The sequence below is a fragment of the Varroa destructor genome, unplaced genomic scaffold (assembly GCF_002443255.2).
Source record: "Varroa destructor unplaced genomic scaffold, Vdes_3.0 BEIS01000007.1, whole genome shotgun sequence".
NCBI classification, from domain to species: domain Eukaryota; kingdom Metazoa; phylum Arthropoda; class Arachnida; order Mesostigmata; family Varroidae; genus Varroa; species Varroa destructor.
In genome coordinates, this window is record NW_019211460.1 from 14,592,984 (window position 1) to 14,609,860 (window position 16,877).

At 40.9% G+C, this 16,877-nt stretch overlaps 1 protein-coding gene and 1 long non-coding RNA gene across 16 annotated transcripts in view; one reads left to right on the forward strand and one right to left on the reverse strand.

The window, feature by feature from the left end:
• Positions 1–16,877, reverse strand: part of Eip93F (Ecdysone-induced protein 93F) — a 109,909-nt gene that overhangs the window by 55,640 nt on the left and 37,392 nt on the right. For 6 of the 15 annotated variants that reach the window (XM_086974063.1, XM_086974068.1, XM_086974066.1 and 3 more), the window contains one exon: positions 4,027–4,107. In XM_086974063.1, coding sequence (XP_086830189.1) covers positions 4,027–4,107 — 81 coding nt within the window. Of the gene's footprint in view, positions 1–4,026; positions 4,108–4,635; positions 4,783–7,334; positions 7,393–7,684; positions 8,141–16,877 lie in introns of those variants that run through there. The other 9 variants (XR_015316407.1, XM_086974062.1, XM_086974067.1 and 6 more) reach the window with 8 other exon arrangements.
• Positions 5,382–16,534, forward strand: LOC147754357 (uncharacterized). Its single transcript, XR_015316408.1, has 2 exons — positions 5,382–5,687; positions 15,173–16,534. It is a non-coding gene; the product is annotated as an uncharacterized LOC147754357 (long non-coding RNA).

Here is a 16,877-nt window from a genome sequence, read left to right on the forward strand (position 1 = left end):
ACTATTTATAGTTCCTCATGCATAACCGGACGCCGGCACCGGATCGCGTGGGGAATAGTACTCTGTTATTGCGTGCTTGAATGGGATCGGATGCGTGAAGGAAAACCACAGCGCAACTAGTACAACGATTGATGCTATTTGCTGCTAAACTGATATGACAAAAAAAAAACATGGAGAACGACAAATTCCGTAGCGGCAGTGCTGAAAGGTGACGAAATTTGCTCGAGGGAAGAGGCACACCTAGTGATAAGCGAGACGGTTCACCTAAAAGCGCGTTTTTTGGGCATTTTTTTCTATCTATCTGAATCTTTTTTGTTCAGTGGCACATTTAAGGGGAAACATATGTTGCGTCATACAGATTTTATCTTAAGGGGCTTCTTGTTATATCGATAGAAATTATTTGGTGAGATCTGTAGTGTGGCAGCAACAATTACTGCTCGCCATGTGTTTCTACTAGCGTCATTTTGAGGGCAACATGAATTTTAGAAAAACGTCATGGAAATATGCCTACATAGTGTTGGAGATCTAAAAATGCCTCCGTTCTATAAAAGACAGATATTCCAATTTTTTTATTCTTTCAGTTTTTGTTACAAGACATTGCTGCTTTCGCTAGACAATTTTAGGATGTTCATGCTTTGAAGTAAAAGAAAAACAGCCCAAACTAATCAGTTTAGCTCGAGGTGGACCTAGGCATTAAAAAGTCGTTAAGTTCAGTGATACGCACATTTCTTCATTAGTAATTTAACAGTCTGCCCGACTGGCCCCGTAATGTGTGATTTAGCACCCACAACGGAAGATTGCCGGTAAAGGATGTGCGGAGGACTGCCGTCTCCTTGAATGATACCGCTTACGCGTTCGATAGCTGTGTAGGCGTTTAGAAAAAAACCTGCGTAAATTTTGTTTAGAAAGAAAAAGCGAAACACAGTTTCATCGTTAATGAAGAGCCTTATTACACACGCATTCTACTGTTGCACGGTGTATATATACGTAACATACGCACACGGGTTCATGACAATGCGTTGAACCGTATTCTTGCTACTTGAGATTAAGCACGAGCATGCTTGACTGCGACTCGTTTGGACTAGCAAGATCGTTCCCGTTCTGCGTTGTTGTTGCTACCGGTGCTACTTGTTGTATTCAGATTGGAACCCAGCTCGGCGTAAGCTAAACAAGCTTCGGTCGCATTTGTTAACGACCGGCTATTACAATTATACAGCGTGACTTCATCGTTGCGTTTCTTCGAAAACTCTTCTTGGTCGTTTCTTGCACAGCTTCTTCGTTGTTTGCGGGTAGCCTGTTTCTCGTCTATTTGGTGATCACAATCATCATTCTTTTGTTGCTGTTGTCCCGCCAACGCAGATCGTTACAAAATAAATCGTCCCAACATTGCTACTGCCGGCGTTATTATCGCTGCCGTTGCCTATATGCATAACTGTATTATTATTACCAATATAGATGTCTGTAAACCTATTGCATATCTATATATATATGGCTATCTCCCAATTCAACAGTACGATGATCAAGATTCGCCTTTCTCCAGCTGTTGCCCCCTCATTCAGCAATAACGCCACCACCAAATGATAGTAAATTCACTGGGCGAATTCGCAAAACCCCTGTAACCCGTCTTGCCCCGCGGTTAGCCTCCCCCACGACCCGTCTAGCTGCGATATTCAAAGCGACCTGTTCTTGTTGTTGATTTGGTATTATCGTTAGTGTTGTTGAGCTACGGCCGTTAAGAGAAAATACGACCATTGCCGTTACATGATGATCGTTGTTGTTCAAGCGGAGTTGCTGGTGCCATAGGAGGGGGTAAAACGTCAGTTCTGTTGGCTTTTTTCGGTCGCCGCTATTTTATCAGCAGCGTCAAGAAGAACAGCGCGCAACAGAGGACAGGTAGACCCGTGCGTCATCTGCGAATACGGACCATTCACTGCTCATCACGCCGTCGTCCTCATTTGCGGTTATACAAAAGATATTAACTTAATAACATTCGCTGCCGGTTTCAACGCACAAACGAGTCCATGCGCCATTATAAACTCGCCGAACGACTTCACTCCATAACAATTGTTACGTACGAATGTGTATGATGTAGTTTAAAGTCGGCAAGCGAGCGAGTCTCAACATACAATACGCGACAACTTGTTACTGCCGACATTATTTAGTATAACAACAAAATCGTTCTATAATAATAACGATCATACCCATAGCAAGACGTCGAAGTAACACGAAGCATCGCCTTCGCAAGATTATCAATACCTGCATGTTACACGTTTACAATCGTCGTCATCGTACCCGTAGTGATATTGCCGGATAAGCCAAGCGAGAAAAAAACAAAAGCACAGTAATGTTTCCAAAGCTACTACGGCCATCGCTAATATGACCATAATAATGTCTGCATACGTATGCATGCATGCACGTGCGCGTGATCATGTTAGCAACAAACACGCAATCGTTGGAAATCGAATATTGTTCCATTTGTTTGTTTACTCATTGAAAAAGTCTAGCATTTGCGGGCCGTGCGTAACGCATGACTCTTACTACAGTCGTCGGCATTACGTCGGGTCAGCTGGATACGGCTGGAAGTGTGTCCTGGTGACAACTTGGCATGGGTTATTTGTCCAATCAGTTTGTTTATCGAAAGGCCGTTCTTCATCGATACGTGTTGTGACATGGAAGCAGCGTGAGAACAAATTGTGCTTAATTGAACGGGCGCATTTGCCGGTCGTTGTTTTTTTTTCGTATGACGCGACGGGATCAAACGAAACGATCCGCCTATTGATACATGATAGAAGCATACTGCACTACCACCTCTCCGGTTGTTTGTGAAGCGCACGAATAACATCAGCGCTTCACAAAACATACTAAGCCCACCGCACACAGTAGATGAGAGGGCTTACTTCACGAACGAACCAGTTAGTGTACTAGCATATGTATGACCTTATCAAAATCTGTATAGATACGTATATAACGGTCAGGAAGCGTGATCCCTCCAACGATTAGCTCGACTATGGAAGCTTCGAATAACTATAAGGCTAGCGTTCGACCGAACACCGCGAGCAGAGATAAATTACGAATTTTTTAATGGCTAATTTAGATAAAGTGCTATTAAATAATAGAAGAGAGGTAAATGAAGATTTTTTTGTTTTTTTCGTATAGTCAGTGAACCTGTGTGACGATTCAACTCTGCCCAACTATATAAACAGCAGTGATATGCTAAAAATGTTAATGCTGTGTGGACTGTGCAGCAGACAAACGACGTAATTAAACCAGACGATATACATTATATAATGAAATAAATTGAGTGCTGTTAATTAAACAATGGACGCAATATACCGATAATAACTATTAAAAGAATAAATATAATATGATAATTATAAAGTGTTACTGCCACACCTCTATTTGTAGCGTAGTAGCGTACGCAGGGAAGGTAGACAGGACTGCGCGACGGCCTCCTCGTCGTTTTATCTTTTGCTACCGCCAAAAAAACGACGATTAACGTTTCATGGATTTTCATGATATTATCTTTCTGATAGGCCACGTATATGGGACGCATAGGATATTCGTTTGCAGAAAATCGTTCGTAAATACAAAATGTTCCTCCCGTCTGATCTGCGAACGAACTTCTCACCGATTTCGGCAGTTTGGTACGGCTTAGAGAAGTGTTAAACGACCATAATCAGATATAAATGGAAATTTTACGGCCACTATGACGGCTTATTGAATTCGTTCGAAGCAGGAAAGAGCTCAGTGACAAATACTGTGACAGAATATATTAATCTTTACTCATTTGTCAGGTCTTTGAAAACGTAGTCGGGCTTTCTGTAGTAAACACGCAATAAGTGGTATTTCAAAGTAACTATTTCGAGCCTTGCTTAGGACAATGCGTCAGACGGCTAAATGCTGGTAAAATACGAGCCGTGCTTACGTTTACGTTTAAGCTTAGACTACGTCACGTTAGCACTGCCCTATACGCAAGGACGATGTGCAGCGCTCAGAGTAATTAGTTGAGATACTGTATGGACTCACCGAAAGAGTTCTTGAGAATCGGATGAGAAAAGAGTGCCCAATACTTGGGCCCCATCAGCTCTTCAGCCAGACGCTCCAAGCCTGAAACAGAGGCAACAAAGCAGAGGAATGTTGAAGTCCACCACGAAATTTTACGCCGTCCTGTATCGATATACGTAGTGACATTTACCTCTAGGACGCATAAAGGATATTACTGTGATAGAGGAGCTAGTATATATCTATCTCACATATAGTTAGTTCTCAATATTCATATATTTCCGCTTTCGTTTCTATATGTTTCCCTTGTACATCCGCCAACGACCGCAGTATCAAGCGTAAGGCAATTATTAGATACAGCTGCCGTAACTCGTATCTTCAGCATTTGAAGGCAATAATATATTACCCATTTTGGTCAATGATCGACTGAATAGAAATCGATCATATTTGAATTCTTGGACCGCGGTGATCAGCAGATGAATACAAGGCATATTTTAACATGGCTAGTCGAATAGCGTGTTGCGTTATTTCAGTGTATAGCTGATATAAGATTGGGGTTTTACAGATACATAGATCTAAGATCAGGCATAATGAAGCAGTGGGTAAAAATTCCTAGTTGAATAATTTGCCAACCTTTTCTCGCTGGTGCTCTTCTGTGAAATTACTGATTGATACTTGTGGACAGCGGCCTGTCATCGAAATGGAGCTTCTATTGTGTACATGCGCAGAACGTGGATTGAACGATTTCAAACATTCATGGAATCGGCAAGGGGCGATTGTCTACATTGAATAGGGCCAATATAAGGTCATCGTATTAATCTAGCTTTTCACGGTGGTGGGTTTTCTCTGGGTTGCCTTTGCTGTTCAGCATTGATCAACATAATGGATCAATTAATGAATTTCTTCTAAATAATTAAGCCGGCTTCCAATCTTGGCTATTTTAGGGTTTTTGAAGTCGTTAGTTTACGCAATACAGGGATTCTTATAGGCTTTGTAACAACAGGTCATTGCCAAGGCAATCTGCTGAATTTCGGTATCCTAATGGGCAACTATTTTGGTGAACATAAGCCTGATCGTTTACTGCGTCCAGTAAATGTTTGACCGCTACTACCTACCGGCCTTCTATCATTAAACTCGATCGCGCACTATTATGCTATAAAGTTCCAAATGTCTTTTTACCACAGCGCCAGCACTACAGACGGGGTTGCTATGGCATAGAGGAGCTGAAGATGCCTAATCTTACAGAATGAACTAAATAAATTTCCCTAGTTTATCTAGGTATCTCTGCTTTGTAGTCGTAAACCGGAGACATGTCACTGATGATGTTGATGGGTACGTTTTACTGTACTCATCAATTAGATTTCGAAGAAATAGCCGGTTTACAATGGCCGGCCTGTTCCAGGCCAATATTCAGAGGTAGCCCAGCCTGCTGCCGCTTTCGACGACGTTAACGATAACTCGTAATTAACTATTGAAACATGTAGTTAACGCGACACGTCTAGCCTGAGCGACTGGTTCAGTCATTCTGCACGGCCGTCGTCGGCCCAGTCGGCGTTGTCGAGCTTGATTCAAATTCACATACGCGAATCGATTGTGAGATTGCCTCGATTCCTGACGTCCTGCCCCATAGAGAAGATTAGGTTGGGCTAAGAAGGCAAGTGAGTGTATCGGCGTTGCAGAAAATCGTAAGAGACTATTCAATATTTGACAGCTACAGCCAGCTCTCTCGACTCAATTTATCTCACTTCATCTGCTTCCCTGTGTGTGGACAATAAGAGAAATAGCCTAAACGAACAGTTTTCATTTTCATTTAGTAATGACTGCCAAATTCAGGTTAGCAGCTATCACTAGCTTGTTCAAAGAAGATGAAGATTTGAGCGGGAATGATTTGCTATATAGCTATATTATTATGTCTACCAAGTTTTTTGAAGACTCGGTGCAACTGCAATTGGCTCGACAGGCACTGAGCCATTGGGGTAATGGCCTCGGCTCCATGCTAGCATGCGCATGGTATATACAAAAATGTTAATCTCAAGTAAATGTGAGTTATAGGCCATAAGGCTATAATAAAAGGATATCTCTAAAGCTTGAATTATAAAACTCTAATTGTTGGTTTATCGATGATCAAGTTGAGGTATTTGCTACTGGAAAATAGCGCTTTCCTTGCTCCGAAAGTTGTCTGATCTTGCGTTTACCCCTGTTCGAACCTTTGAATTCGGACTCCAAAGAGGCTGTACACTGAGTGAGGAAGATGTGTGCACTAAAAACTTTAGCTAAAAGATGTAAGTGTTCACTAGTGTAAGTATGATATTCTTCAAAAAGTACGAAAGGTGCCGAAGATTATGTTGTCCGTTATTGTAGTTCGAATCCTAGGTAGATTTTATGACCTGAACAAAACGCCAATAACAGACTCGTAAAGCAGAGACGCAGCGTTCAAATGGCATAAAAACTAAACCATCCAGCATTATCACATTAACATATTAAACAGCATTGCCATGAACATTAAAAAAACGAAATTAACAAAATCAATAATAATTATTATTTTAACAAACATTATATTTGTAGAGATTACTAATTATTTTCTTTTTTTTTTTTTAATTTTAATTTAAATGTATTACTAAGTAGTATTGGTATAGAACCTAGACTAGACCCTCTTCCATTGTGCAAATTGCTCGTTACCTATTCGCGATGCCTCGATCAGAGTCGGGTCAAACTCAATTAAAGTTTATTATCACCCTGTAGAAATGTTAGTATTATGAAAGATAAAGATACTATATCTCTAGTGATCAACAGGACGAGTTAACAGAACCAAAGTTCTTCGAAGAAATTGCTTCCGACATAGACGTGTAGTGATCCGAGCGAATTCAACTTAGTTAAATCCTATATGAACAATATCTTACACAAGGGCAACTTTACTCCTTAACTTTATACTGATTGTTCTTGTTATATTATGACGATGTAAAATTTACGCCCAATTGTAGAGGTGCTGCACCTTCTACGCGATGTGCTGTTTATTCAGGAACACTAGTTTATACCAACCGAATCAGTAAGGTTTACGCTTTTTGGCAGATATACTTGTGCTTTGTAACCCTTTAAACGCGGGCGAGTATAGCTCGTGTCTTGAGAAAGTAGTCACCTTAACCCATATCGAATGGTACGCAAAAATAAGAGACTTGGCCGCTTTTCAGCGGTGTGATAAAAATTCATTCGAGAGAACTAAAGGGAAAAGCATATATACACATATATGTATATATATATATATATATATATATATATATATATGCTAGTTTGTTTAATAATTGGAAATTTTACTCTTTCCCCTGTGCACGTACATGAGCTTATTCCATACATAATTCTTCGCCGGCAGAAGCACCTTCTCAGAAACTTTTCAACTTTTCTTAGATCAGTTAGTATTTTGCACCTCCAGCGTGAATGAGACAGGACAGATGATGGTAGATATTTGTTAGCGTTCTATAAATTATGTGCCAGACCAAATGGATTCGTTTAGATTTTATATATTCCACACTATGTTATCCATTACTAATAATCTATTAATCCGAATTATACACAGTCTTATTGAGATCCCTGCGTTCCATAAACAGACCACGATTTTCCGGTAGAGTTGGTTTATACACTTATTGTTTCTGCTCTGACTGTTTACCATTTTTCGAAATTGACTTACTATTAATATGAAATGATCGCTACATATAGTCAAACTTAGTCGTTGTATAAATGATCGTCATTTAAATCCGTCATCGATTAAAGCACAGCACCTAAGGCACGAAATAGCGAAACTGGAAGATAGCTACAAATGTAGCAAGTCCAATTTCCGCAACGAAAACATCACCGTATTTTCCAGTTCCAGCGACTACAGTACCACATTGAGCCACATATAGAGATCGATATAGATAGATTTGTTGACCTTATTTTTTACGATTTTTCCATAAAATAAGGATTTTTTTGTCGCAACGAACGCCATTCAAGGCAGTAACACAACGATGACCTTAAAGCAACCGTTAACGTATAGTTATTTGCGCGCTATGCTTCGTTTGAATTGAACGAAAAGGATTCATTTCCCCTTTCAGAGTTGTTTTATCATTGCGGATCCAGTCACACAACAAAAAATCACATACCGCCGGCCACGAATCAGTTCCCCACCTCCCACAGCCAGTCTCTCCTAATCTGTATGGCGGTCACATTGACGTAACCGCAAGCGAGAGACATCACCTTTTTTTTTTTTTCCCGCCTCAGATACAATAATAATACCATGCATGTGCTATGTACTGCCTTGTTCTGCTGCTGGTTGGGTGTCTGTCTATACGTTGGCCGCGTGTATACGTGTGCGTGTCTTTTGCAAAACCCTCCGCTAAACTCACCCGGGCGCCCACTCATCGGCACACTCGCAACAGCCTTAACCAGCTGAGGCCAAGCATTGCCGAGGTGGAAAGGGCAGGCCGTTAGGATCAACCTGGATGAACCGCTTTTACGGAGCCTAATGCCGCGCGGCTGGAGCGCTGCATTCGTCTCTTTTTCTTTTTCGTAGGTCACAGGCAGCAGGACATAGAACAGCCAGTCCTCTGCCCGAGTCGCTCGTAATCATCAAGGAAGCGTTAGCGCACCCGGCTGCGAGCAACGTCGAGGGTTTCTTTTATGTTTACGAGTAGCTTTGTGTCCACCTTCCAACGTCTTGTACGCTGTATGTATTGCCTGTTAGACTAGCCCTGTCTGGGCAGTTTGCTTCTTCTCATATACGAATGAATTTCCTTGCTTCTACGGCCAACTCGTTGCGCGAATAGTTTGCCGACGACTCTCGCGCTTGCTGAATTTGATGATGACACGAACTAGACGTACTATGACACTGACTATGTTGTCGTCACTGTGGTTGTTGTTATGGATGCGAGGGTAATCCTATCCTCGGTGTTTATCTAAGGTAGGAGTACTACGGATGGTAACCGAGTGAGCCAAACCACAGCGACGGCATTATTGAGCATGCTTGGCAGCAGGAAGGACACTGAGTGATCGCGTCCTAGACCTTGAATTGCCTTAGGGGTACCTACGTTAGTGGAAGAAGATGTAGGAACCGGTAACAAAGCTACAAGCAACAGCGGCAACCGTCGTTGATGCTAGCAAATAACGAACGATAGTGCCTTGCAGTATCGACAATATGAATAATGGTGATAGTAACCAGTTCCCCAGTTTGCTTTAAGTCCAGTGTCGAAAACACGAACGTTTCCACTTATCGATAAGTAAGCGAACGGCCTTCACCCTCCACAGTGAAGGCTGTTCGCCTTCGTTCTCCGTTAACCTACGCAACATATTTTTAGGGCTATTCGAATCCATTGCTAGGTGCCGTGTACCTCCTCCTAGGATGTCCTACCATGATCCTGTAATTTCAATATCGGCGGCGTGACTAGCTGCGATCCGTTGCATGCATGACGAGACGCGTTAATGCAACGCGTGATAAGCTGTACTAATTATGGCTATACTGATAACTCTATCAGTGTACACGAGTGCCGGTAGTATCGGGGCGACTGTGTAATTGTTTACTTCTGCTAACCGGAAACAAATCTGTATCAAGAATATAGGTTGAAAAAAAAAAGCATTATAGTGAAAAAAACGAAAAGGTAAAATGTATATATATATACTTTTCACTTCCTATGGGACTGTGTATAAGGGTTTTAGAAAGCCTTGCTTTTCTAAAGTATTTGTCCGGCTTACGTGCCTACAATGATGAGCCCAGGCCGGTCAGCTAGGTGGCCCAATTCTCGTCAAAAGTCCACAAAATGGCAGCAAATGTATTCAACGGATTGCCACCAAAAAACAGTTGATTGCACAATTCTTTTCCACCGAGTCTATTAATATCACAAAAGGGTTTCTCGCAACGCGTACCCGCTTGTCGCGTGCCCTAGCGGCTAATCGTCGCATGCAAGTAGCATTTTTTTACAGAAAATTAAGTCTTACAGAGGCGTAAGTTTGGAAAAGAACAATATTGTGTATGCATGAAGCTTACAAAACGTATTCCAAGGAGCTTAGCACCACGGGCTGAGCTGTTCAGCTTTCTCAGCACATACTATCAAGTTGTTGCATTTTTTTTCCATAATATCCACCAAAAAGGAATGATACCTCAAGCCATTTACTTAGTATATGAGTTCATGCACGTTTCGTTGCACGAAAACACCATCTACTGTTGTGCGATCATCGTAGTGTTGCTGCTGCAGTCCTTGTTTCCAGGTTCCTTTGACCCTGCTTTGCAGGACGAGGACTTCCAGTAGTAAAGGCAATTTCCCTATCAAATCGGCCGTTAAGATTGGTATTGTCCCGTATTTGCTTTGCATTTGCAGGAAAGAGCCGCTGACGTTAAGCTAATGCAATAAGGTAGACTTGAAATAAGTTTACGATGGCGATAACCGTTGTTAACATTATAAAACTTGAGAAACAATTAGCGTCTGTTTTCTATCAATAGTAATATTAATCTAAGTTCCTATATTTTTTAAGTTTCTTATTCCTTTTGTTTTTTTTTGCAGACGAATAACGGCAATAGTATGGATCACTATCATTTCGTATTCATCATAGTGTTGTACCTTATTTAAAATTGGCGAGGCCTTTCAACAAACGGAAAGTGCTAGCGTACTGCAGTAACAGTAATAACAATAATGATCCAGTTAATTCACTTCATTTTCTTATAAATAAGATGCCTTTAGATTCACGCAGTTTATAACTTGATATCTACTTGATAGACGATCAGTATTGCCGGACGAACTTAGCGTAATATTAATTAACGGTATCCGTTAGAAATCCTGAACAGCGCATCTGTGGCAGCACGGATCCTGTAGCTGACCTGTACCATGTGCATCTAGGCAAAGTTATCGCCGTAGCATAGATGAATTCTGATTTTTTTCTTAAACTACGTTAGCTACGATTAAGTGTCCACGGCGATTGCGCTGTAATCGTCTGAACCTCAGTAAAACCACCCACAGCTGCGACTGTCTTCGACTGTTCTTCGATTCATCATTTGCTAGCAGTGATTTCTGTCTAAGTCGGCGTCGAAATGTTGGTTCCTCCCTGAGGGGTTGCCGTATGAACCTTTGCTGAGGGATCTATCAGGAAGGCACAGGTTTATTATCACGATACAGTTGAAAAACCGGCGAAACTTTTCTATGCATTGATTTTTTGCAAACCGTATACCGGCTGGCAGGCAAGTGTGCGATATGCAAAAAAATCTATGTATATTTCCTTCCTCGTCAACTTGTCAGTCACATATATTTGTTTGTCCATAGACTAAGGGATAAACGATACCGTAACAGGTTTACCAAGTGAATCAATGATATGTACGTAATGCTCGTAGAGAAAAATACATACGGGCGCTACATTATTGATTAGTAAGCTGTAACAAGCGTGCGAGTACGTTTGAAGTCGGATCTTCGATTTTCAGCAAAGCATTAAGCTTAACCATACCCTTAGCCGTACTGAACAAACGGGTAAAACTGATAGCAACTCTTTACTAAAATGTTCATTTTCATTGAAACAAAAGGAAAGACAAAATGGTTTCCATTTCCACACGATTATTTAAATAGCACAAGGGGGTCATTGTTATCGTTGTGGCAATACAATGACAGGAAGAAATATTCAACCGTAAATACGTTTTCTTACAAATGGCCACGTACACTAACAGCTATCCAACTCTTTAGCAAAACGTGCATACACACGTAATGGGCTAGATAGCCCCGGCAGTGGCAATGGCAGCGATAGGTGGATTCAAAGGACGCGAACGGCAAATCGACGCCTGTTTGTTTGCTGTAGTCATTGCCTCTGTGACGTTTGCTCCATGTTGCAGAGCAGCCAGTCGAAAAAATAATAAAAGAAAATCTCTTCCGGTGCCCATCTTTTCCCGGCCAATGGAGCACTCGGCTACCTCCCGATCATCACTGAAGGCAGCGGGTCATAAGAACAGAAGGTGCAGGAATAGGGCAGTGTTGCAGGCAAGTTGTACTGTAACAATGAGCCGCAACAGAATTTATATCGCTTTTTCGAATTGTTCTTTCTAAAGGGAAGCTGGGGTCTCATTCATTGTTCTGCCAGTGTTGAATCAACCGTTGCTACAAAAGTTACAGTAACATAGGATTTCGCGCAACAAGGATCAGGGTATACACGCACCCACGAATAAACGTGTACATATCAGCCCGTTGTACTACATCTGATTGAAGAGTCTCGTATATATGAGCCTGGTCCGAGCCCTCGATAGCAAAGGTGGTCCCAATAAATGATGGCAGTAAGGCTCAGCGTCGGTTACTGAATGTCGATTTAGCTACTCGTTTGGTCAACAATTAGAGTCGTCGATGAGTATATCTGTTTGTTCGTTCGTTTATGTGCGTGTTGACCATGTAACCCGTCTATTAGAACATTTTTACATTTGTGCGCCCTATGAACGCGGTATTTTTTCTCTGACCTGACTCGCTAGTCCTTCTGGACTCTTTAGGCTGTCTCCTCCACTTCTTCTATTAGAACAGTTGTTCTTCGATTTGTTTTTGTCCTACTTGGTGCTGAAATGGAGAGGCGGTTACGATAGCGCCACTATATACTCAGGGCACAGCCAATGTGACAGCGAAGTTGAGAGTGGTAGCTTAACGTTAGGAGAGATCGGCTATTTGAACTGCCTGCCGTCGCTGTGCAAGAGGGAAGAAAAGTGGGTCTAATTGTTTGAGGTTTGTCTCGTTTCGGCGGTGGTCAGCGCGACAACCAGCGGCGTCAAGCTCGCCGCTTCTTTGACCAGGAACGAGATCAATGCTGTGATATCAATAGGATATCGAACGAAGTAAGAAAAGTGCCCTGTGTTTGGCAAGCACCTGCTGTTGTCCATATCGTCGCTGTTGCTTCACACAGAAGCTGCGGGGATGACTGACATAATAAGTATAGATAGGTAACAAATGATTTTCATCACCATATTGCCATACACGTAGGTCAGAGAAAGGGAGTCGGGACCATGTCAAAAGGTAATCAGGCTGCTAACAGACGCCTCTAACCGAGTTTTATTGAAGCGCGGAACACTTCTCATATACTGTGACGGACATGCGCTTCGCAGTAATTTTTCTATCAGTAAGTGGACGCGCGTAGGTACATGCCATAGCAGACGCACCACTTCCCTGTTATCCCCTTGGTGTAAGATACCTTTAAAGTTTTGATGGCATCTATTCGATAGAAAAGAGAAACAATGTTGCAGAGCAGAGGGCGAAAGACTAGTTCCTAATCGTACGGGCCAACTCCGGAGGTTCATTTGAATAGCTAAAACCTAAACATCATGCAGAACGAAAACCAGCGATTTATATATACGATTAATATCGATGCATTTTTGGCAGCATCAGTAAAACGTTTTTCAGATATATATATATATATATATATATATATATATATAGCATAATCGATTATTATAGAAATAGATATCACACGGAAGTGGATATATCGTGTGACGTGTGCATACGCAGAACTAGTTAAATAAGTATAAATAATAAATAAACTTTCCATAAATTTGTTTTTGAATCTTATTTATATTATCCACCAATTATATGACTACGATTATAGACTATGTTACGTGGTCATAAAATTTTAACTCGTTGCATTGTTTAAAATGCATCACCTTTACATAAATTTACCCTGTCTGAGGGTGAAGCATAAGAGAAACCATTGTGAATGTTATTTCTAGGCCATCACCGAAAAATTGGTTGCAATGCCTTTATTAAAATCAGAATTCGTTAACTCCGTGTGCAGTATATCTAAATATAATAGAAAGCAGTTAAAGGGTATCCAGTCGTTGATCTCTACAGACGTGAGAAATGACCAGTGGATATAACTTAGGCTCTGATCTGCGTAACTGTCAGACACGAGCTAAGTTCGAGCCAGAGCTTCAATTGTAATATGTGTAGCTTATCTTTATTTTTAGAACTTTACTTAGCTGCGAACTAGACTTTAAGAAATTTTGTAAAAGTTATGTACATTTAAGTCAAGTGTAAATCTTGTGATCTTCACAAATTGTCAATTTTTTTTTTCCACAACACAACGGATTTGTTCACATTTCACACATACTATGATATTTTACATTTCGAAACGAGTATCAGCATTATATACATAAATCAAACACTTATATAGTGTTTAATTCATGCATATAATGGCTTTTACGACGATAGCTTTTTCCTTGTCGTCTAGTTTGAATATCTCGAAACCGATAGGAAATTTTACGGATGCCCACTACATAATCTGGCAAAACATCATCATATTATGTACTCGTAACGACAGGTTCTCGTAATTTTGGCCGATTCGCGGAGCCTTTTTTAGGACTGCGTGTGCCCCTTTGTGCGCGTGCGTGCGTGCGTGCGTGTTCGTATGCTAAGAATGCCTAGGTCTGCCAAACCTGAGATTGTATGAGTATATAGGTCGCAGTATAACCTGTCGAATAGAAAGAGGAGACGAGAGCATATTATCTGGTTATGCCGCATAACCCAGACGGGTTTCAAAGAGCCGAATCGGCTCTGTGTAACAAACATTGATCACAACAATCTTCAATACGTCACAAACACGCGGACCAACGCAAGGTCGTTTGCCATCGTCACCATTACTCGTTTACGATTGATACGTGTTGTAGTCTCGGTCCGTGATAAGCAAATAAAAATAGAGGTGCATTGGCAGCAGCCAACGTTTTTGCTAAACAGCTACAATTCTGTAGACAGTTAGCGCACAAAGTAAATCATCTGTAGGAATAGAGATCTGCTAGAGGTCCTATTTTTAGAAAGAAGGAAAGAAAGAAAAAAAACTCCCTAACACAGAATAGAATAAAATTAATTATAAAATAATGACGCCGGCAAAGAAACGATTATTTTATGTATAAATCCGCGTATAGCAACATTTTCCACTCGACAAGCAGGAAGCGCTATTAGTTCAAAGGTGTGAAATATATATATATATATATATCATATAAAAATAGATCGAAAGCTTATTACATCTAGTTGGGGGGTCCATGCATAGTGATTAGGTTTCAGAGTAGTGCTGCTTCCAGTAATCCAGAGATAATCGGGTCCATCTATTGCTTTGTTTTCGTCGTAGATTTCGGTAGAAACTAAAGTTACATAACCTATATAGTGTTATAACAAATGTCGTTTGTTTTCATTTGTGCATCGTGCAGCGAAACAAGATCTGATTACATAAACGAGGAGTCGCTCAAGTATTCAAGAAGGAGCCTGAAATCAGTTCATTGTCTCCTGGGGACGACAGATTGAGTGTGAAGCAAGTTCAGGTTGCAGTCATGTACCTTCTAGGCCTCTAAACGCGGTCACATGGCGGAGATTTCAACTTGTTCGACTGGGTCCTTGCTTGCGTGGCGAGAGTGACGTTCCTTGAACATCTCAAAATATTATGATGAACTATAACGCCGCGTAATCGACAACGCGTCTGCCGTCTTGCGGGCCCAGATAGTAGCAGCATACAGAAAAAACCAAGCTCTCCATTAGCATCGTACAACACAATGATATAATCGATATACACACGAATTTGACCCGTGGAAAATTTCCAGATACTCAACCAAAAACAACAATTAAGTCTCTAGCACTTCATGATTACTACAGTGGCTAGGAAAAGCTCTACGCTACATTCTGTGTATTGCTTTATAATTTCGAAAACCCCGCTAACGAGAAGTGTACACGTGTGTGCATGTGTAAATAGAAAACGTTGAAAAAAAAAGACAAAGCAAACGTTCAACTATTGGAAAGCTCGTAGACATCGTAGTCTACCGAAATTTGTCCTAAGGAGCGGCCTACAATCTTGACGATGACGCTCGTGATATCACAGAATAAAGATGTAGTCGATCGTCAATCGATTGTTATGTAAACTTTGTTTCGATGCCAGCGCGTGGAAACGACGAAACCCTAAAACTTCACTATAATCAGTGATGGTTCGAAGTGTTTTTGTTGCACTTCAATTAGCGACCATTAGAAGACAATAGCAAATAATTCAGCAGAACATTATCTAGAAATATAGCCAAGCGATAGGTGTGTTTATAGAGTCAGTGTCTTCTTAGGATATTACCACTTATCACATGTTACTGCCAAACAAATATATATCAGAATTATTAGTGACAACCACCAGCTGTAGAGTTAACTTGAATTTTTGGAACGCTTACGTATTCAGTTTATAGATACGGTATTTGGGAAGCGCTTTTTCTTTACATATTCTATAGGGTTTTTTATGTTCCGCGGGCCTACCACTACCTATTTATTCTTGATTAGTGACGCGCTACACCAAATGTAAGGGGGAAGCAATTTCGAGACACATATGGTGAGGACCTCAAGGCGAACGTCGCGAAGCTCTTTAGGTAATCCAAAAAATTAATCTGTTCTGATAAGCTTTCATTAGACGATGATTTCTGAGTACCTCTCCGGTTTATAGAACAAGTTTGGCTTTAGAGTTTGCTTTAAAGGTCGAGGTTGTTACGCAGGTGAAATTCATAAGAACAGTTCGTCACCAACAGTTAATAAAACGACAATCAATATTTCTGCTTTTTTTTTTTTTTTTTTTTTATATGCCTGGTATGAGAGGCGGCTTCTTCTGTCGACCGCGCACTTTTTTAAAATCCTGATCTTGAAAGAAATGGTCAATAACGTGACCCAGATTGTTGACCGAAAATGTGGTGCAGAAATAGAGCTTATTGACTTTTCAGTCTGATTTCTTACTTTCGATCTACCAACATGCAGTTAGCCTGTGCGGTGATTGGAGTAAAAGTATTTCAAATTTTAAATGATTTTCAGTCCTATTTTTACGTTTGCTTTCGAACGTCAAAGATCAAATCAGAGCTCACAAAAGGCTGCCACCTGCGAAATAAATCGAGGCACAAA